This window comes from Ochotona curzoniae, unplaced genomic scaffold (assembly GCF_017591425.1).
Source record: "Ochotona curzoniae isolate NIBS_2020 unplaced genomic scaffold, NIBS_Ocur_1.0 patch124, whole genome shotgun sequence".
NCBI lineage: Eukaryota > Metazoa > Chordata > Mammalia > Lagomorpha > Ochotonidae > Ochotona > Ochotona curzoniae.
In genome coordinates this window covers 438,266-461,710 of record NW_024466667.1, presented here as the reverse complement: position 1 = coordinate 461,710, position 23,445 = coordinate 438,266, and the positions used below count along the sequence as shown (strand labels likewise).

Genomic DNA, 23,445 nt, shown 5'->3' with positions numbered 1-23,445 from the left:
TCACATGAATTTGTGTGTGCATCTATATATTCCTTGATGAATTTCAGATGAATATTCTGGTTTTTTATTTGAATATATCATAAATCATTCTGTAGAAACAGAATGAATCTACATCGATCATCCTACAAAGCCAGCCTGAAGCAGCAGGCCTGCCTAAAGGGACAAGTATGTTTATTCTGGTTTCCAAAGTGCATGCCTATCAGAGAAGGCTTCTACAACCAGTATATTAAGATGTTATCATACCAACAAGGATGCTGATCAATAAAAGCTCATCAATTCTAGTTGTCAGGTATTTCATTGCCTTTCCGCAAATATTCATAAAGAAAATCCTCAATCCCCGAGTATAAATGGTATCAGAAAATGTCACTTAAGGTAAAAGCATTTTAAACACAAACAAGTTCCATTATCAAAAACAAAACAGGGCCCAGTGCGATGACTAAATGGCTAATTCCTTGCCATGCACACACCAGAATCCCATGTAGGCATGTCCCATCTACTCCACTTCCCATTCAGCTCCCTGCTTATGGTCTGGGAAAGCAGCAAAGGATGGCCCAAGTCCTTGGGACCCTGCACATACACATTAGATACAGAGGAGGGCCAGGGCTCCTGGCTCTGGATTGGTACTGTCTGACCATTGTGGCCACTTGGGGGGGTGGACCAATAGATAGAAGATCTTTCTGTGTGTCTCCTTCTCTCTGTAAATCTGCCTTTTCAAATAAATAAATAAATAAATAAATCTCAAAACAAAACCTAACTAAAACTCTCTTTTGTTTTTCTAAAAATTTAATCTGTTAAAAAAATTAATTTGTGATTGTAACTATACTAAACCAAAATGAAGAAAAAAAACCTAATCAGCTGTTGAATTTGGGAGAGAGAGGCTCCTTGTGATAACATGCAGGATATCACCATGACAAGTGCCACACTATCATACAAGTCAGTTCTAGCCACAGTATTTATGGTGTCGCAGATTCCTCCAACATCTCCCGTTCTTGAAAAGGAGGCGGCTCCCCTTTGTGAAGGGACTTCTTGGTTTCCATCTCCCATAGCATTTCCGATGATCTTATTGAACTTCACATCAAGCAAGTATGCAAGCTAAGTCTACTTCATCTTTAACTCAATTCATCAAACTTTTCTAATTCTACTGTCAGGTATTATCCAAGAATGAAGAGAGACCAACTGGGGAAGGCCCACAGTCTAGCAGTGAAGACACCAAGCAGGATGCCCAGGTCCCATGGCTGAACTTCTGGGCTCCATCTGGACTTGGGCTCCTGATTCCAGAATCCAGGAGACCGTGGGAGGCCAGGTTGATGGCTCAAATGGTCGGGTCCAAGTCGCTCACATAAGAAACTTGCGTTCAGCTCTTGGCTTTCAGCCCTGGCCTAACCCCAGTCACTACAGGCATTTATTTGCTCTTTCTTTCTCTTTCTGTCTCCCCTCCCCTTTCCTGCCTCTCAAAAACCCAAACAGAAACAGTTATTAGTTGGACAGAATAAGCTGAGGCAGGCAGCTAGCGGCTTTGAACAAGGACATATTTGTAAAAGATTAATTAATTCCATGTGAGGATGCAGCTTGCTCCCACGAAGCAACCTGTGACCGTGGGAGCTCTGAGAATGGAAGTTTCTGTATCTCAAAGAACTTGTGAGATAGCTGATTCTCATCTTTTATAGAAACAAGATGAACAAGTAACTCCCATATCAAGTATCACACAGAAAATCACTACAATGACGACCTTTCCCTATCACGACTCTGCCTCCATGATGCAGACAAATGAATAGGCAGAGACATTTATGGAACCACACCTCAGTGCCAGAAACTGCACTAGCAACTAAAGCAGGTGGGAAGGGCAGGAGGAACAAAGTCAGGGAGGGAGTGAAACACAGCAAGAAAGAGCCACCATAACACAGTACAATGGGGGTTCTTAAAAAAGGCATGTGTCCCACACATCCATGGCAGTTGAGACTGGACCAGGTCCAAGTTGGGAGCCAGGAATCCAATCTGGGTGTCCTATACAGGCAGCAAGAACCCAATGGCTTAACCCTCAGTGCAATTTCCAGGTTCTGAATCAGCAGGATGCTGGAGCCAGGAGCCAGAGGCAGCCATTGAATCCAGGGGTCTAAACCATCATCCCAACAGCAGGGCCAAACTCCTGCCCTAAAACTGACCTCTAAATTCCATGTATCGATCAACTTTTAGAAGTACCTTTGCGGGCTCTGCAGCATGGCCTAGCGGCTAAAGTCCTCGCCTTGAACACGCTGGAATCCCATATGGACACCGGTTCTAATCCTGGCAGCTCCACTTCCCATCCAGCTCCCTGCTTGTGGCCTGGGAGAGTAGTTGAGGATGGCCCAGGGCTTTGGGACCCTGCACCCGCGTGGGAGACCTGAAAGAGGTTCCTGGTTCCTGGCTTCAGATCGGCACAGCACCAGCCGTTGCGCTCACTTGGGGAGTGAATCATCGGATGGAGGATCTTCCTCTCTGTCTCTCCTCCTCTCTGTATATCTGACTTGTAATAAAAATAAATAAATCTTAAAAAAAAAAAGAAAAGAAGTACCTTTGCACAATACTGTCCTTTTAAAAAGGAAGGGAATTCTGACCCATGCTATAACAAGTGTAAGCCCTGAGGACATATAGTGAATGAAGTAAGTAGGTCATAAGAGAATGAAAACGATATGACTACCCTTATACTACCTTTATATGAGGGAAAGGACCCAGAGAGACGGAGAGGCCAGTGGCGCTTGCCACAGGCTAGGAATCAGCAGTTCAGGGAATTACTGATTACAGAGTACAGGATTTCAGCCTCGCAAGATGAAAAAAGCATTGGAGATAGACGGTGGTGCTACCTGTACGATAATGTGAACAGACATAATGCAACTGGATGACACCCCTGCAAATGGTTAAAAGTGTCCAATTTGTTATGTATAATTTTTTACTAAAAACATATAAATCATTTTTTGGAGGAGGAAGTAGTTGGCAAATCGCCATCAAGAAAGATCTTAAGTGCCATAGGAGTCAAACAAGAAAAGCCAAGCATGTGACTGAAGGTTAAAAGCTAGTACGAAATTTAAAAGTTTAATTAAAGACAACTCTGTGCTAAGCATAATCAAGTTTTATGGGAACACACAGGAAATGACTGAAGGAACAGTACCTGACTACCACAGAGTCAAAAATTCCCAAGACGGGTAACCCAAAATGTAAAAGGGTTAACTTGAGGAACACAGAGAAAGAAATCCCAGGTGAAGGGAAAAGAGACAAGACCCAGCTCATGAGAGGAAATGATCTATCAAGTGATATGGAGCTGACAGGACGTGGGAATGAAAAAGTATGCATTAGGGCCCAGTGTAATGGGCCAATTGGCTAATCCTCACCCTGCAAGCAACAGAATCCCATATGGGACCAGGTTCATGTCCCAGCTGCTCCACTTCCTATTCAGTTCCCTATTGTGGCCTAGGAAAGCAGTAGATGGCCCAAAGCCTTGGGACTCTACACCTGAGTGGGAGACCCAGAAGAAGCTGCTGGTTCTTGGTTTCGGATCAGCTCAGCTCCAGCCATTTGGGCAGTGAACCAGCAGATGAAAGATCTTTCTGTCTCTCCTTTTTGTAAATCTGCTTTTCTAATAAAAGTAAATAAATATTTTTTTAAAAAGTATGATTAGATCATCAACACTCTGAATGCTAAGAGAGTACTGGGATTTGTTGTTCAAACTGAGTTAGGGAAGCCAAGAAATGCATAAGCCCAAGAACATTTTAAGCAAGGGTTGGGACCAGATCAGATTTGTATTTTTAGAAAAATAATTGTGCACAATAGAAGTTCATCTTGATCAAAACACACACAAAAAATTCAAGACCAAAAGTCATGAAAAAACTGTTGAAAGCACTCTGAAAGAGTGCTTTAGCTACAACATATGTTTGATGGAATCTACTTGTGATATAATTTAATAGGACAGCTACTTTTGCAGTTTAAAATCTGGCTTATATGAATTTAAAAGACTCCTAAGAAGGAGTTAAAAGTAGGAATTATCCTTCCAAACTGAACTAAATAATAACAATTAGTGAAATGTAACAGAAATTCTCAAACCCAGAAAACAGTAAAGAAAATGACATTAAGGCATCACTTCCCATCTAACTGCCTGCAGCTACTCAGAAACTCCCACGGGACTGGCAGCCTCTTTTTCATTCAACTTTCAAGTCTCTTTTCCTTGGCAGCCCATAAAGCAGATCCAAACCAAAATCCATTCCCATCTTTCCTTTGAGCCATCCATGGCCACCACCACAGCCCTCAAAACAGTCTCCTTCCTGCATCCTCTACTTCTTTTTGAGGACCTCAAAAGAAAGAGAACTCTCACTCATTGAACACTGCCCCTTACTACTACCTTTCCAGCTCTTCTTTCATTGGCTAAAAGGAGAAGACTGTGGAATATGACAAGTCATTGTCACTGACTTCAGAGTTACCTATTATCAGTATTGTACAGCCATTTATGGCAGCATATTAAGTTTACATCTAGAGAAACTTCATCAAAATATACATTCTAGCCATGGGGAATGAGCATAATGAAAGTCAACAGTTTACCATTCACAGATGCTTCCACAAAAGCTTTTAGAATATTGAAAACTAGCAACAGTCATGTAACTGGCAAACAGCAAATGTTAGGATAGCTCTGAATTAAAGAACAGTCACCATGGCTTTGTGATTTTCCTAGAGGAACAGAACTATTTGTATAGCTGCTTGCCAGGAAAAAAAAATAAGCCATTACAATACAGAGCAAAGAGAATCAAATGGCGTTTGCAAGGGAGTAACCATGATGAGTCATGACCTCCACACTGACAAAGAATTTCAGAACAGAAGGAAGTGATTCTTAATGAGAAAGTAGAAGAATCAATGAATCAGAGATTTCAAACTCAAATTGTAGGATGGAACATATAAAGGCAGCCATCCACCTCACAGGATCGCCAGAGGACTATGTAAACAACTACATGTCATGAGTTAAGAATGGCACTTGACACAAAGTAAATGTAACACGAATATTAATTAGTATCAGCACAATTTTAAACTTTGCCACACTTACGGTAAATCTCTACCCAAACTCTAAGATGACTAAAGTAATGGGCTGATTTTGAGATAAAACATTTTGCATGAAGCATTCATTTAATAACATTTCTTACAAACTAGTCTGATTTATAATAAGCTATTATTGCATTCAAACATTTCTAAGGTGGCAGAATGGCTACTTTTAAGCCTAAAAGCAAGGTAAGTATATAGCTGAGTAAACTATAAAGAAATATAACCTGCAATGACTGGTGGTGATACTTGAGTTGTCTGTCCTGAAACTGCTTTACTATTAATTGGTTTTGCAAAGATCAGCTTCGTGATTACTGGGCCAGAAGTTGGTGTTCGAGGCTTCTTAGCAATCTGAAACATACAAATAACTATGAAGACCAGGTGCATCAATAAAAACATCTTTTCAATCAAAATTAGAAAAAAAAGATTTAGACAAAAAGTCCATATGAAATCAGTTCATTTAACAAAATATATCTATGTGTTAATGTTAAAAATTCTTAAAATGCATCCATTAAATTATCAGACTGATCACATTCTCAACGCCACACTGACCTGCACCTTTGCTTTTTATTATAAGTCCTCCTTTTAGTTTCTTGGGTAGATACAAGTGAAGAAAATCAAATTAATGTTTAGTAATAAAACATTATGGCACAGCAGCATTATCTCTTTTTCAAAACAGCAAATTATTTGGTAATAAAAAAACTGAAAGAATAAGTTAAGAAAGTATAAATGACAGACCACCTACATACAGTTACACTGGTCACTGGATGCAAAAAACAAATGAAATAACTAGAGACTGGCTTATGATTAGGTTCTCAGCTTTAGCTCTATATATCAGGAGTAGATAAAGGAAGCATGCTGCAAGTTAAAGCCCAGGATGCAAAGAAACAAGCACTGCAGAACGAAGACTGTTATAGAGGGCAAGGTTCTGAGATGCTGTTTACAAAAATCCTGGTTACTATACTTTCAACTCCTTCAAAAGAGGGCCTGCAGTTCGTCTACCTTCAAACTGAAATTACACTGGCACATTTTTGACCCAAACTAAAATTTTCCACAAGTCAGGAAATACAGAATTACCAATATTTTTATGTTGAAACTGTCAACATAATGCAAAGACATAGCTTCTTCTAAAAGTCAGAAGCAAAAATTTACCTCTGATTTAAAAAGTCATAGAATTTCCAAGTTCTGAAGGACATTCAACATTAATTTTATCTCTGGAAATATAGGAACATTGAGAAGGGTACTATTATAGGAAATAAAACATACTATTATAGGAAATATAGGAACATCGAGAAAGTTACTACTACTAGGAACAAGATTTAAACGAATAAAAAATTACCTACTTGAACAGCAAAAAGACACCAGAGGCAAATTTTCTTAAAGTTTAAATCAAAAAACAAAAAAAGAAATACTCCAGAAGCTATCACAGATCACAGAATAATGCAATACATTAGTACTATGTGCTCAAATTACAAATTAAATTAAATAACAGACACAATGCTATATCCAGATTATTTTCTTACACTCAGAATATATTATGGACAAAACAAAATGCACATGAAATACAAATCACCAAAAAGTGGCTCATTACTATATCACAAAATACCAGCTTAAAAATTATAACATATTCAAATAAATCCATAATTATATTTTAGAAAGATTACACCAATTTAAGTAAACATAAAGGGAAACTATTAGTTTTCACATGTGTTTACAAACCCAAAATTCTAAAGACAGAATTCAAACACACACACACACATATATTTAAATATAATTAACAACCTCAACAGTCAGAAGTATCAATATTCCCAGAAGTCCATCTCCAGAAAAAATAACCTTAGCCATAGAGATAAAGAGTTTGAACTGTTGGGGCCTGGTATGATAATACAGTGGTTAAATCTTGCCTTGCATGCACCAGGATCACTTACGGGAACCAGTTCAGGTTCATCCTGGCTGCTCCATTTCCCATCCAGCTCCCCGCCTGTGGCCTGGGAAAGCAGCAGCAAATGGCCCAATGCCTTGGAACCCTGCACCCATGTGAAAGACAGAAGAAGCTCCTGGCTCCTGGCTTTGGATTGGCTCAGGTTAAGGTGTTGTGGCCACTTGGGGAGTGAACCAGCGATGGAAGATCTCTCAATTTCACCTTCTCTCTGTTAATCTGCCTTTCCAATAAGACAGCTGTTTCCCCATTTTTGTTGAGTGGTATAACCATCTGATTACATAAACAGATACCAAGAAGGAGAAAAACATGAACAGTGTAACTAAAATTATATTAATTATTCAAATGGATGCTCTCATCTTGCCTTTGTGGTTACATTTCTTTAGAGAGCTCTGTTGAAACTTAATAATTTCCAGTTCCACTAAAAAACCATGATTTTTTGCATTTTGAATTCTAAACTACTCTAGAGCAACATCACTACAAACTATAAAAACTGATTTGCAACAGGTTTATTCAACCAGAAGTTTAAGACAAAAATGAAAAACAAATTTACAATAAGGTAGCTAAATGTGTCATCAAATAGTATGTGTGACCTTCGACAAGCTCATGCATGCTATGAAAATGCTATGGGTAGACTTCAGGAATTTCTGCACCAAAATAACCCCGGTTTTTAATTCCAGCTTTTCCATGAACATTTCTGAGCGCTCCTGATACTGCGAGCTTCTGATACTGCAAGCCGTGTCTGGTGGGTTGGGGAGATGTAGGAGCTAGGAGGAGTCATGTTTCCACAGATGCTAATGATGTGTTACTCTTTTATACTACGCACATAACAACTGGGACAGTGTTCATGTATCTTGAATTTATAGCAACTAAACCTTTCTAAATGCCTCTGGCCTCAATGATCCCGTTTCTTCCATTTCTCAACATGGACCTCCTTCTTACACCTGTCCACACCCAGCAGTCACAACACCTTCACTAAATCTAAGACAATGCTGAGCACTGTTTAGGGAATAAACAGAGTATTACATACACCAGGTAACACCAAATGAAACACTGTGGTTTGGCAAGGGAAACCAGACATACAGCATTTCAGAGTTTCGCAGTTTACCTTCAGAATGGGAACATCTAAGTTGCCCGAAAATTATTCGGACAAGTAGAACAATATTCTAAATGGACTTTTTTGTTTCTCTTTTAAAACAAATTATTTTTTAAAATTTAGAAATAGTTTTATAAAAAAAATAACAATAAAGAGACCCAAATTTTTGTTTTTTTATTGCCAGTATTTACAGAATTATTATAGAAAATTAGTGGTTTACAAGTATACTAATCATAAAAAGTACACATATGTACATTGCTCTCACCAATGAAATTAAAAATGTGATTCATGTTATCAGGTCATTGTGAACGTGTTCTGACCCATATTGCCAAAGCCACGTAAACTCTGGAACATCAATACAAAATAAGCTTCAAAACCAAGGACAAGATATTTGATGTGAGAGACTATCTCACTCAAGAAACTGTCCACAAATATGAAGAAAAGGAAGCCAGAGACCAGTGACTGATGACAGGCAGCACCAAGGAAAAGGGCACTAAAGGTTGAGATTTGACTTGGCAAATTGCAAACTATGAAGTTGTCAAACACAAAGCCCACAAAAAATAACTTTTTAATTCTTTTGCCAACATAGTAATCAAAATATTACTTGTTGTCAGCTGAAAGTGCTCATTTTCCCCTAAACTCTCCTACTCCTCCTTCACTTCTCATTCATGCCTTCTCCTTTCTTCAACAAGGCGACTCTCCCAAGCAAGAAATGCATTTTTGTTTCCTGGTCATAGTGGGTCATTCTGCTCCTTAGGGCAACTGTGATGAAGAGTCCTAATCACAGAAACAGGTACAACGTGGCGAGACCCTCAGTTCCTGGAAGTTCACGGCGCTGGCTAGTTCATCATGATCAAACAGCCATCTTAAAAGTCAGAACTTCAGAATTACCAAGAAGTTCCCAAGGTTAGTCTAGGAGTCAGAGGGAAGTTGACACCCCGTTTGGACTCTGAAACCTGTTATCCTCCATTATATATCATTGTCTTGCTCATATTACAAATAGGAGTGATAACACACAGTCGACCCCCCAAAAACAGGAACACACTGGCGAGCATGCACTCTCACCAGCCCCCAGTTTTCAGGAGCTGTAATATTTTCTTCACCTTTGGCTATCTGTTAACTGGGGGGAGAAAAAGTAATAATAATAATAACTGTCTGAATGACTTTTTGATAGCCCTGCAGCAAGTCTAGCTTTTTAATACCATCAACGTATCCTTATAATTAAGCTATTACTAAGAATAAAATGTAATTTTAAATGAGTAAAAGGCTCCATATAAACCCATATGCAATTTCAATAAAAATTCAATTCGTTCTAAATTTTCTGGCAAAATTTTTCATTCACAACCATCAGATACATCAAAAAAGCAAAAAATCCCGCACCATTACTCAAACATTCAAAACAATTCAGAAACAACTGTGCAATTAAGAACTCTACAAACACAACTAAGAAATCAGTTAGACTGTGTTAACATGCATTTTAATTAATAAGCCCCCTTTTTTTTTACCTGCACTGTTTTTAACTGTTGGGTCTGTAACACAGAGGGCTGAGTTGTAGTATTAATCAGTTGACTTCCTGGGGTCAGTGCCGAGACACCAATGACAGGGTTCACCTCTGGCCTCCCTCCAATGGTTACTACTTTAATCTGCTGCGGTGGCAACTTAGCATCTCCTGACTGTGCCTGAGTTGTAACTTTTTGAGCCTGGGGCAGTTGGTTATGGGGTAGTGCTAAAACAATTGGTGAACCAGACTTGCCCAAAGTTGTTAAAATTAACTTCTGTCCATCTGGTTTAAGGGTCTGATGGCCAAGTTTAAGATCAGATGTCTGTGATACTTTGTTTAAAATGATCTGATTGGCTGATATAGTCACAGGAGTCTGAGCACCAAGTTTTTGAAGGCCACTTTGAAAAGCTGGTTTCACTGTGGTATTACAATCTGCTTTAGTAACTGTGGTGTTGACTGCAACTTGGTTAGTGTGGTTACTGTACACTGTGATTGGCTCCGTGGAAATGGGCGTGGTTGTAGAGTCACCAGTAGAATTTATGTTGACAATTTCTTCCAGTTCTGTCTCCATGGGAATTGGGGATGAAACAATAACAGCCTCAATACTATCATCATCCACTAAAGTTATACCAGTGTCCATTATCTCCTCTGGAAGCAAACTATTCACCTCAGCTGGCACCACCTCCATGATCGTTCTCCTGCTAGAAAGTTGATCAGGTGCTGCAATGAAAGTTGAAAAATGAATCAGTTACAAGGCTTTAAAACATATTTAAGAAAAAAATTCAAAGAAAAATGCAAATGACAAAATAACTGCTTTTTAAATGGATGCATAACTGAATGAAAGCTTTTCCTGATGTCCATTTGGGTTCAACCATTTTCACACATCCTCAACTTTCACGAACCTGAAAATCAAATGATGGGGGACACAAAACTAGAAGCAAATATCCTTTTACTCACTATATCTCAGTCCCAAAGCAATGCCACACCCAGTCCACACCCGAGCAAGGCCACACCCAGGCCACGCCCAGTCGGAGAACCATGCAAATCACCTTTCCAATGTTTTCTCACACATTTTTCAATCTTTGATAAGGCTGATCATCTTACTTCTTCCCAGTTTTCCTTTCCCTTTCATTGACAAGCTTCAAAATTGCAGATTCACACAAGGATATAAGAATTAATATATTAACATATTGAACAATAACTTCAAACCACCTAAGCTAGGTCTCAAAATCAGGGCACTATTCCATTTATTAAAATACACTCAGTATCTAAATGAATGCTACAGAAGTTTCTACAGTAACCCATCTTAGCAAACAGACCCAACTCTGACCCAACTTTGAGGAACTATCTTCATATCAAGGAAATTTCCATTTGGAAAATATCCTCAAATTTTGCTTAGCCATTTAAAATGTTAAAAAAAAAGTGGGGTTCGGCACCCCTGAAAAGCATGGAGTCAGTCTTCACGAAGAAAAGCAATGATCATAACAGGAAAGCAGACTACAGACAAATCAGAGCTGCAATGATTTTGGCTGAAAGGTGAACAGAATTTCCAATAAAGCAATCAATTCTATTACTTTCATGTATTAAAGACAGAATATCTTGTTTGTGGTAGACTAAATAATAAGTTATCTGCCCAGAAAATATTGAAGAGCCATAGGAACCTTGTAAGACCTAATCCATGATTCTCCCCCGCCTTTTTTTTTTAAATGAACTTAAACAGCATTTAAAAGAAATTTTCTTCTTTTTATTAGAAAGTCAGGAGCTTCTTCAAGGCCTCTCATGTGGATACAGGGTCCCGAGGCTCTGGGCTGCCCTTGTCTGCTTTGTAAAGCCACAAACAAGGAGCTAGATGGGAAATGGAGTGGCCGGGATTAGAACCGGTGCCGACACGGGATGGCAGCACATACAAGGTGAGGACTTTAGTCACTAGGCTACTGCACTGGGCCCTTCACCCCTTTTTAAGATATAAAATATGGGCCCGGCGCGGTGGTGCAGTGGTTAAGGTCCTCGCCTTGCACGCCCGGGATCCCATATGGGCGCCGGTTCTAATCCCAGCAGCCCCGCTTCCCTTCCAGCTCCCTGCCTGTGGCCCGGGAAAGCAGTCTGGACGGCCCAAAGCTTTGGGACCCTGCACCCATATGGGAGACCCGGAAGAGGCTCCTGGCTTCGGATCGGCATAGTATCGGCCATTGCGCTCACTTGGGGAGTGAATCATCGGATGGAAGATCTTCCTCTCTGTCTCTCCTCTCTGTATATTCGCCTTTCCAATAAAAAAAATAATAATAAAAATAAATCTTTAAAAAAAAGATATAGGGCCCGGCGCGGTGGTGCAAGTGGTTAAAGTCCTCGCCTTGCACACCCGGGATCCCATATGGACACCGGTTCTAATCCCGGCAGCCCCGCTTCCCTTCCAGCTCCCTGCCTGTGGCCTGGGAAAGCAGTTGAGGACGGCCCAAAGCTTTGGGACCCTGCACCCGCGTGGGAGACCCGGAAGAGGCTCCTGGCTTCGGATCGGCATAGTATCGGCCCGTTGCGCTCACTTGGGGAGTGAATCATCGAATGGAAGATCTTCCTCTCTGTCTCTCCTCTCTGTATATCCGCCTTTCCAATGAAAAAATAATAAAAATAAATCTAAAAAAAAAAAAAAGATATAAAATATAACACTCCTTAAGATTAAGAGGGACTTGAGTAGAAAATCATTACTTATTAGGCTGGCAAATACTACTGCTACCAAAATAAACCATCACCATTGATTAATGAGGTAGCAGTGATGACAACATTTATCTCAGGCAGGTACCATTATCATTTCTGTTTTGCAGATAAGGTTAAATAATTCGTCCAAGGTCACAAAGACACTGATCTTAGCCACAAGGCTGAGAAGCAATCAAGGTCACAAAGACAATGAAAGGCAAGTTGTAAGATGACAAAATTATTAATTTCAATAACAAAATTATAATGCTTTTTCACTACCAGTGTTTTAAAAGGGAGGAAAAACATAAGTCTATTCCTTTACAGACAATATGCAATCTCAAAATGCTACCTAATATAATCACTCATTTGTTCTAAAGCCTTGAGCTAATTTTGCACTTTTATTCATTCTAGAACTTCATATAAATGCAGTCATATTCAGATGCTACCCAATGTACAATGGGCCAAGTCTTGATGATTCCAGAAAAAAGTTAAAAACGCATTTACTAGAGCCCAATGTGATAGCTTAGTAGCTAAATACTTGCCTTGCATGCCTGGGATCTCATATGGGCACTGGTTCATGTCCCAGCTGCTCCACTTCCCATCCAGCTTCCTGATTTTAGCCTGGGAAAGCAGTAGAGAATGTTTGGGACCCTGCACCCATGTGGGAGACCCAGAAGAAGCTCCTGGCTTCGGATCAGCTTAACTCTGGCCACTGTGGCAACTTTGGGGGTGAGCCAGTGTTTCTCTATGTCTCTCTTTTTCTCTGTATATCCGTCTTTCCAATACAAATAAATAAAATTCTCCATGTTCTTTCGGGGTTGTACTATTTACAAACTTCTTTTTGTAGCCAAAGCAGCTTTGACAGAAGGTTCTGCACCAAGCCAAAGGATCTGAAACATAAGTGGGGATCTCAAACCATCTTTCCTTTTGTGTTTTCCCCGCTCCCATCCTATTCTTAAAATGTGATGCCTACTCTTCCCCTCTTCTCCATTCCTCCACCCACAAAAGGAAACCCTACACATTTAACACATAAATTCTTGGGGTATCTCCACACCCCTAAAGGATTCATGCCAAAATCCTAAAGAAAATCCCTCGTTCCCAACCTCCTGAGTCAAGGCCATTTCCTTATGTGTGATTCACATGCCAAAAATTTAAAACACTGATGTCTTTGGGTGAATCAAGCCTACTTCATTTGTATCCTAAAGAAGAGAAGCTACTGGGGACCTTCTGTGCAGAAAGTGGGGTTTGGAGACCAAGAAGGGAACTATGGTGCAGGAACTTTTATGCAGGTGCAAGAAACTTATGTCAAAGTGGCCACAAGATTATTTGATAGGAGATGGATGAATGTAACTCCATGTTTACTGCTAGAAACCAAAGCTTTGTGTGAAATCTTGAATTTATGGGGAGGGAGGGTAGGAAAGCTTGTTCCTTTCAAGGTCTCCTCATTACTAACCTGCAGGAGACTAAGCCTCCTGGGCTTGGGGGACCCCATCCCTGGGGTTTGTGTATTTGAAGGTTGATTTTTTTTTTCTGTACTGGATGATTTTTGCTGTACTTTCCTGTTTTCTAATCACCTTGTAACACATATACTGACTTCCCCACCCCTTCTCCTTTCCCTGGGAAAATAACATTGAATAAATCAAGACTTATTGGTACTGAAAAAAAAAGTACTTACTGTACCTAATTTCTTAACTACCTTAAATACTCCATTTAGAAACACCCCATGGCAATGATGTGGGAATGAACCTACAGATGGAAGATTCTTTCTCTCTGTATATCTGACTTTTAAATTAAAAAAAAAATTTTAAATAAAATAAATAAAATACAGTTTCTACTGAATGAGTATTGCTTTCCCATTATCATAAAGTTTAACAATCTTAAGATGAATTCGAACCAATATAAGCTAGGGACTATCTGAGTAATGTATTCCTGATAGAATCACAGAGTAAGGTTTTTCTGTAAGTGTACTTTTTGAAATCTCTACTTCTTATTAAGTTTTGTGTGTTTTGTTTGAAAGGCAGAGTGGCAGACAGAGGGGTTAGAGGCAGAGATCTTCCATCTGTTGCTTCACTCCCTCTAAATGGCTGGCTGCAAGAGCAAGGAGTAGGTCAGGTCGAAGCCAGGAACCCAAGTACTTGAGTCACATTTGCTGCCTCCCAGGTGAGTAGGAAGCCGGATCACAAGTGGAGGAGGGACTTGATTCGAGGCACTCTGATAGGAGACGCAGGTGTCCCAAGTGGTAGCTTAATCCACAATACCATGACTTCCACCCCTTGAGATTTACTCTATTGCTGTACTTGTTATTCCGTTTTTTTTTAATTGCTGAGTCACATTCTATTCTGTGAATGTATCACAATTTATCTATTCACTTGTCAATGGGCATGTGGACTATTTCCAGTTCCCAACAATTATGAATACTACGAACATTCCAGTTCAAAGTTTTCTTTATTTTATCACCTGAAACACCCACCAGCAATGTATGACGTGCACGTTGTTGACAACTGTACTGTCAAGCCTTTTGTTGGTCTGTTGTACTGTCAAGCCATTCTAGCAGGCGTGAGTGATACCTCACTGTGGTTCTGATTTGCAATTCTCAGATGACTAATGATGTTGAGCACCTTTTCATGTACATAGTCTATTAGTGTATCTTCTTTTGAAAAGTGTCTACCAAAATCTTTGTCACTTTTCTAAAAAACTACTGGGTCTTGAGTATTCACACTGGGCTAGGTGAGTCCTATACATATACTGCAAACTCACTGTTATAGTAATTTATCATTAAAAGTAATCACTAGCATTTTGAGACTCCCAAAGTATCAGCACTTCTGTGCAGCTCTTCCTTAGCAGAATTCCTTCTAGCCCTTATGAACTCAGTCCAGCCATATAAAAACACCACTCTCAACTACACATTCCAAAACGTGTTCCAAACTCACAACACCAGCAAACAAGAGCACTCCCCGACACACAATGTCCCCAAGCTCCTTTCCCTACTGTCAATCTTACTCGAGCCCATCAGTTGATTGGATGCTCTCTGGCATCAGAGAATGAGGTGCCATGATGACTTTGAGTGCCTGTATCCAAAACAGTGACATAAACTTTTCACTCCTCCTCCTCCCTAAAATTATCCTCAGCATACTCAGAAACATGGTTAAGGTCTTCGGTTTCCTTCAGAACAGGGAGATCTCAACCCAATTCTTTACTCATCATCTTCCTTAAAGCACCTGAGGTCATGGAGGATGGAAACGGGTAGAATGTGCCTTCACCCTAGTAAGGAAAGCTTTTTTTCTTTTTTTTTTTTTAAATTAATTTATTTTTATTGGAAAGGCAGATATAGAGAGGAAGAGAGACAGAGAGGAAAATCTTCCATCCGTTGATTTACTCCCCAAGTGACCACAATGGCTGGAGCTGAGCTAATCCAAAGCCAGGAGCCAGGAACTTCTTCCGGGTCTTCCACATGGGTGCAGGGTCCCAAGGCTTTGGGCTGTCTTCAGCTGCTTTCCCAGGCCACAAGTAGGGAACTGGATGGGAAGCAGGGCTGCTGGAATTAGAACTGGCGCCCATACAGGATCCCGGCGCGTTCAAGGCGAGGACTTTAACCACCATGCTATCGTGCTGAGTCCAGGAAAGCTTTCTTACTACTTCAGTTTCAAGACCTCACCACTGCAGCACAGCCAACGAAAGTTCTAAGGCTTCCAATTCACCCAAAACTCTCCCTCCTCACTGCCAACCCAGGGTTGCAGCTTTGAGATCTGAAAAGGCAGCAATGGCCACTCTGCCTTTTTTTCTTTCTAGATTTATTTATTTTAATTGGAAAGACAGATAAGGCAGAGAAAAGGAGATACAGAGGGAAAGACTTCTGTCCGCTGGTGTACTCCCCAAGTGGCCGTAACATCCATAGCTGAGCCAATCTGAAGTCAGGAGCCAGAAGCTTCTTCTGGGTGTAGGATCCCAAGGCTTTGGGCCATCCTCTATTTGCTTTCCCAGGCCACAAGCAAAAAGGTGGAAGGGAAGTTGAGCATATAGGGTCCCAGGGCGTGCAAGGCGAGGATTCAGCCACTAAGCTGTTGCACTAGGCCCCACACTGCCTTTCAACAGGGCCACAGAGGTGAGTATCCATCATTCAGCTGGCAGCTGCCAACTCTCTTGGGTAAACCTCTAAACATTCCTGCACAAATGCAACCAGCACAACTCTCACCCCTTAGCCCCACTGCCCTTTCCCAACACCTGGCTGAGAACATACACTCCCAGCTGCCAGTCACGCCATAGCCATTAGCCTTATCTTTCCTCTTTAAGAAAGACATGTTTGTCTCAGCCCGCAGCCTCAAGGCCAGAACCATCAAGAATGGAGACGGGGGTCTGAGAAAAGACAACCTTCTCGCAAGCCAACAAAGTAGCCTGTCACTGTGTCCTGGACCCTGGTGGAAGACCCAGCAGTCCTGAGTCAGAGAAAAAAGGACTTCTGACTCACAACATGGCAAGGAACGGGTATGGCTCCATTTCTCCACAGCCTGGATCACCACCCAAAGGCACAAATGCCAGAATCGAGCATGGCAGTAGAGGAACCTGGAGCTGAGAGAACCAGAATCATTTCTAATAGGCTCAAGCAAACCTGCCGTTTTCCTGCAGACAGGTATCCATGACCCTAGAAAACAGCACATCTGCCCCACGCATCAGCGGGAGGCACTATCTCTTTCATGTATGGCTAGTTGCTACATTTACATCCCTGAACATACCACTTGGAAACAAAAGCGCTCCACGCCCTGCACAGTGGCACAGGTTAAGTCTGTGACTCCGGCACCCCATAGAAGTGCTGCTTTGAGTCCCAGCTGCTCCACTTTTGATCTAGCTCCCTGCTAATGCACCTGGGAATGGTAGAAGAAATCGGCCCAAGCATTGGGTTGCTATGCCCACCCAGGAGACCCGGAAGAAGCACCTGGCCAGGGGATGCTGACTGCCTCATCAGAGGATGGAGAGCAGAACAGTTGGACAACTCCTGGCCAAGCTCTGCAGCATGTTCCTGGGTCTGTGCATGCACTAAGGTGGACCTGGTCAACCACAGGCCTTGGACAGATGTTCTCAATCATAGGGCAACTTCTCAGAACTGTCAAAACCACTCAAATAACACCCTCAGAATATTCTTCCCCACGTGGGGGTCTCTAAGCGTCATTAAATGATGTCCCCCAATTCCCAGGGGTGCTTGTGTACTTTGACAGCAAGCAGAGGCCCCCTCTCCCTCATCCTCTGTAAACACAGGAAAAAAAAAAAGGAAAAATTGAAATATGTGTCCCATCATCTTCCTCCATACCTGACCTTCCCCACCCTAATCAGAGGCCCACATGGGCATGCATCCCTCAACTATGTAAACGATATTAAAAAATAAAATTAAAACAAAAAAAGAGGTTCCTGGCTTCAGACGGGCCCAGCAGTGTTCCGCCCTCTGGGGAGTAAGCCAATGAATGCAAGGCCTCCACTTCCTGTGTTGCTATTTCAAATAAGTAAATCTCCTTTTTAACCACCTCATTTGCAAGAGGATTAATTAAAGACACTTATTTTGGTATGAAAAAGTTCAATCCATGCATTTTTCCATGTACTTCTTTTTTTTTTTTAGATTTATTTTTATTATTTTTTATTGGAAAGGCGGATATACAGAGAGGAGAGACAGAGAGGAAGATCTTCCATCCGATGATTCACTCCCCAAGTGAGCGCAATGGCCGACGCTACGCCAATCCGGAGCCAGGAGCCTCTTCCGGGTCTCCCACGCGGGTGCAGGTTCCCAAAGCTTTGGGCCATCCTGGACTGCTTTCCCGGGTCACAGGCAGGGAGCTGGAAGGGAAGTGGGGCTGCCGGGATAGAACCAGCGCCCATATGGGATCCCAGGCGTGGAAGGCGAGGACCTTAACCACTTGTGCCACCGCGCTGGGCCCTCCATGTATTTCTTGAAGACCCCTTATATATCTCGTTTTCTCAATGACATTACATACTTCAAGTGCATATACATATTTTGATAAATTTACCCCTAAGTATTTCACATTTTTAATGCTACTATAAATGCTCCTTCTTCCATTTTCCAATTGATTGCTAACACAGAGAAATTAAATCAATAATTGTGATGTGTTTACGTAGTCTATAACAGTTCAAGTATTAGTTCTAGCTTCTCCACAGACTCCTAAAGATTTTCAACAAAGGTAATCCATGTTATACAAGTAACACCTGTATTCCTTCCTTTCTAATCATCTTTACACAGTCTCCTTTCATTTATCTGTCTGTCCTTGGCTTGCTGGGACCACCAGGAAAATACTGACCAAGAGCAGGGAAGGTGGACGGCCTTGCTCTGCTCCCAATCTCATCCCTTGGCTACAGTGGTGGGTTTCTAATAGGTGCTCCAGCTTGAGGAACTTTCCTTCTATTTCTAGTTGGCTGTATTTTCTCTCTTTTAATCATAATGAATATTTAATTCTGTCATACATGTTTTCTGCAACTACTGAGACAATCACAAGGCATTTCTTTCATCTTGTCAATTACATTAATATTTTAAAGATTTTTATTGGAAAGTCAGATATACAGAGAGGAGAAGAGATAGAGAGGAAGATCTTCCGTCCGATGATTTACTCCCCAACTGAGCCACAACGGCTGATGCTATGCCGAGCCGAAGCCAGGATCCAGGAACTTCTTCTGGGTATCCCACATGGGTGCAGAGTCCCAAGCCTCTGGGCTGTCCTGCTTTTCCAAGCCATAAGCAGGGAACTGGATGGGAAGTGGAGCTGCCAGGATTAGAACCAGCGCCCCTATGGGATCCCAGAGCGCTTAAAGTGAGGACCTTAGCCACTAGGCCATGCTGCCGGGCCCCTTAGTGACCTTTTCAAAAAACCATGCTTAGCACCAATCATTTTTCTCAATTGTCCATTTTTACTTAAGTGATTGTTATCTTTACTTTCCTTCTTCTGCCTGTTTAGGATTTAATTTGGATATTTTCTAGAATCTTCAGATGAAAGTACACATCAGATTTCAGGAAACTACAGCTTACAGATCAAACTAGAATAAGAACTTGTCCTCATTTTTTTTTTTTTTAACATTTTTAAATGGCTGGGGGTGGTGGACAGGAGAAGCTCAACATGTGGTGGACCTAAATGACCTGCAAAACTTCAATTATTTGTTATCTGACCCTTAAAAAAAATTGTCAACCTCTGGGTTGACATGAGAACCAGGGCTGGGAGTAGCCCCTGGCTGGACAGGCAGGAGCAATTGCCAGCATAAATGTGGACTAGACAGTGGGGTCAGTTGGGTTGAACTAGGCAGCAGCATCCATTCATGCGTGCAAAAGCCACATGGGATGTGGGACAGACTGGACCAATCTGCTGTACATCCCGTCATGTGCAGGAACCAGAGCTGGACAGGCCTGGTGGGGTTACTGGAGGTCGCTCTGACTGGGTTGCAGTTCCCACTGACGTACATGAGGGCTGACTGTGTAGTGGGCAGGTTGGGCTAGGCTGCAGTATGGTTGGTTTACGTAAGAGATAACGCTTGAGACAGAACTGAGGCAGCAACTGCAGCCACCAGTGTATGTGTTGGCTGATGTGAATGACAGACTGAGCCAGACCCCATACTGGCTAGCACACATAGAAGTCAGGTCTGGGATCACCTCAGATGAGGTTTCTTTGGGAACTACCTCCTCCCTGCCCCAGTCCCACACCTGAACTGCTGGACTCAGAACTCCAACCACGGGGAGAATCGTAGGACCTGTGGTCTGACCATAGAGTGCATGAGTCAGAACTGGGCCTCCTCAGTTGTTGAAGCTTGTGCAGTGGACAGCATGCCCAGATGCACACGGGGATATGGCATTCCACTGGGGCCTTCAGAGGACATCTAATAGCATAGCAGAGGATGGAGGACAGAACAAATTGGACAACTCTTCCAGCCAGACACTGACAGCAAGTATCTGGACAAGTAGAGACTCTAAAGTGGACTATGTCAGCCAATGGATCTTGGAAGGATTTCCTCATCCTTGGAGCAACAAAATCAACAGCATTTCAGAACTATCAAAACCACTTGAGCAATACCCTTGGAGCATGCTCCACACTGGGGACCCTGGGATGATACTGGGTGGCTTCCCCCAACACTGAGTACTGATGTAGTTGGGAGGCTGGGTATGGCTTCTCCCATTATCTTCCGCCTTCCCCCAGATACAGGAAGAAACATGGAAACAGTCATCCATGTTCCCCAATTCCTCAACCTTCCCCACCCTAATCAGTGGTCCACATGGGCATGCATCCTTCTCAACTATGTAAATATCATCAAAAATAAAACTTAAAAAGATTGCTATCTGATCTTTTACAAAACAAAAAAAAAAAATTGTTAACCTCTGGCTTAGATTATTGACTTCAAGCTTTTCTCTAGTAGTCATTTAATATGAAAAATTCCCCCACAAAATTGCTGTAGATGATTTTCATTAATTTTAGTGATAAAAACATGTATTTCAAAGAGAAAGAAAAAAACAAGAAGGGTGAGCAGTGAGCTAAGAGACAGCGAAGTGGGAGATCTTCCATATGCTGGTTTGCTCCCCAAATGGTTGCGATGTCTGCTACTGGGCCAGGGTAAGGCCAGGAGTCCCCTCTTGCTCTCCCTCACAGAGGGGCAAGGTTTCAAGCACTTGAACTTCCATCTGCAGTCTGCCCAGGAACACAGATAGGAATCCGGAGAGCAAGCACAGCAGCTGAGGCCCAAAATGGTGCTCCAGTACGGGTGTCAAGGGCCTGCTGTGCGATGATACAGTTTTATTATCCTTGTGGGCTCAACTTTGACATGTGGGAAAAATAAGAGTGCTACTTAACTCCCAAAATATTTAACTCCTAGCTATCTCATTATTAATTTGCTACTGTGTTTCATTATTGTCAGAACATGCTAGTCTACAACATTTCTGACATCTGAAATTAGACGTATTTTACGACGCAGAACACAGTGCATCTTTCCAAGGGAACGTTCCATGTGCGCTGTGCACACGAATGTGTATTCTCCAGGTGCTGAGGGGAGAGTTCTATAAATGTCAATTAGGTCAAGTTGGCTGATAATGCCACTCAGCTGTGATAGCCTTACCTAATTTTTCCTATTCTGTCAACAACTGAGAGGGTATGCCAAAATCCCTAAATACAGTGGTAGCTTTGCCTACTGTTTCTCTTTTAAGATGTTTCTGTTTTTTTAAAGATTTATTTTTTATTATTTTTTCATTGGAAAGGCGGATATACAGAGAGGAGAGACAGAGAGGAAGATCCTCCGTCCGATGATTCACTCCCCAAGTGAGCGCAACGGGCCGATACTATGCCGATCCGAAGCCAGGAGCCTCCTCCGGGTCTCCCACGCGGGTGCAGGTTCCCAAAGCCCTGGGCCGTCCTCGACTGCCTTCCCAGGCCACAGGCAGGGAGCCGGAAGGGAAGCGGGGCTGCCGGGATTAGAACCGGCGCCCACATGGGATCCCGGGCGTGCAAGGCGAGGACCTTTAACCAATTGCGCCACCGCGCCGGGCCCCGATGTTTCTGTTTTATATGTTAAAGCTCTGTAATTAAAAGAACATGTGTTTTCATCTGAACCATTAAAACAGACGGAGCAGTTTCAGGAGCAGGAGGTGTTTCCTAGGAACCAGGAGCAAAGTTCAAACCTCTAAGGAGAAAAGGTCTAACTGGGGCCTGTGCAGGACCCCAGCACAAGGCGACCTCAAGTCGCACCCACAGTCCCCAAGCGGACTAGGGACAAAGGGATGGTGAGATGTCCTTATCTGTTTCAATCAGGGTCACATGCAGGGCATGGTGGCCAATGCTAAAAAAACTCTCAAAAGGAACTGATGGGCATGGCAGAAAAAGGATTTGGCACCTAGCGACATGAATCATCATCCTAATTTTATCCCAGAGGAATGGAAGCTATGTGCCAGCACATGCGACCTTGTCATGGCCATGTGGAGGACCACTCCAGGCAAAGAGAGGGTCAGCACAAGCCCAGGGGCAGGCGAGGCTCAGATGGCCTCGACTGGAGGACAGTGCACCTGTGAGGCCATGGGAGGGGAAATCTGGCCATAGTCAAGGGATCCCACATGCTTCTAACACTTTCAGTTCACTAAAGCAAAGGTCTAAAGGCAACAGGTTGTCCTCACAGCTGAGCACAGTGATGGACTGAAGTCCAAGCACAGAAAAAGGACCACTCACCCCAGAAAGTCTCAGGATCTCCACATTTGTCTTAAATGTATAAAAACAAAGCAAGGGCATGGCACATTGGCTCAAAGGGCTAATATTCTACCTTCAAGTGCCAGGATCCCATATGGGCACCAGTTCATGTCCTGGTTGCTCCACTTCCCATCCAGCTCCCTGACTGTGGTCTGGGAAAGCAGTCAAGGATAGCCCGAAGCTTTGGGACCCTGCACCTAAATGGGAGACCCAGAAGAAGCTCCTGACTCCTGGCTTTGGATGAGCTCAACTTTGGCCGTTGTGGCCATTTGGGGAGTGAATCAACAGATGGAGGATCTTCCTCTCTCTCTCTTTCCTTCTCTCCGTAATCCGGCCTTTCCAATAAGAATAAAATAAAAATTAATAAATCTTGAAAAAAAAGTATACCACGGTGCCACTACTACCCTGGTCTCCACTGATCCAAGTGATCTAAACTACTCCGTCTGGTTTCTCCATCACTGTATCTCTCATACTCAGAAAGTTTCACTGATTTCTAATCCCTCCCCGGTTTGTTCAGAATAAAAGCTACATGAGAACAGCTACATGTCTGCCTTCACCGCTCTACCCTCATCCCCCCTGTACCTGAAACAGATGATAAATGCTCTCCACACCAATCTGAACAGTGAAGAAATACATCATGGCAAGGGGTGCTACCTAAAACTCCTGAGTTGCTTGTGCTGGGCTGTCAAAATACCTGTTGGTCTGTCTGAGCAGAATGGGTTTACGAAAACACTCTGGGACCCCACAACACTTGAAATAAAATAATAAACCCCAGAGGGAGCTGAGAAGCTCCTTTCAAGTAAGTTTCTAAATACTCAGAATTTAGAAATACTCCCAATCAATCTCCTCAGCAACTGCATTATGTCTTTTTTTGTTTTTAAAAGATTTATTTTATTTATTGGAAAGTCAGATATACAGAGAGGAGGAGACAGAGAGGAAGATCTTCTGTCTGTTGATT

The 23,445-nt window shown here is 42.2% G+C and overlaps 1 protein-coding gene across 2 annotated transcripts in view; it reads right to left on the bottom strand.

Moving 5' to 3' along the window:
- The window catches only part of LOC121166325 (protein lin-54 homolog), a 67,298-nt gene that overhangs the window by 37,530 nt on the left and 6,323 nt on the right, over positions 1–23,445 (bottom strand). The window contains exons 2-3 of one of the 2 annotated variants that reach the window (XM_040995469.1): positions 9,596–10,311; positions 5,283–5,406 (exon numbers count right to left, since the gene is read on the bottom strand). In XM_040995469.1, coding sequence (XP_040851403.1) covers positions 5,283–5,406; positions 9,596–10,279 — 808 coding nt within the window. In that variant the 5' untranslated portion in view covers positions 10,280–10,311. The remainder of the gene's footprint in view (positions 1–5,282; positions 5,407–9,595; positions 10,312–23,445) is intronic. The other variant, XM_040995470.1, reaches the window with a different exon arrangement.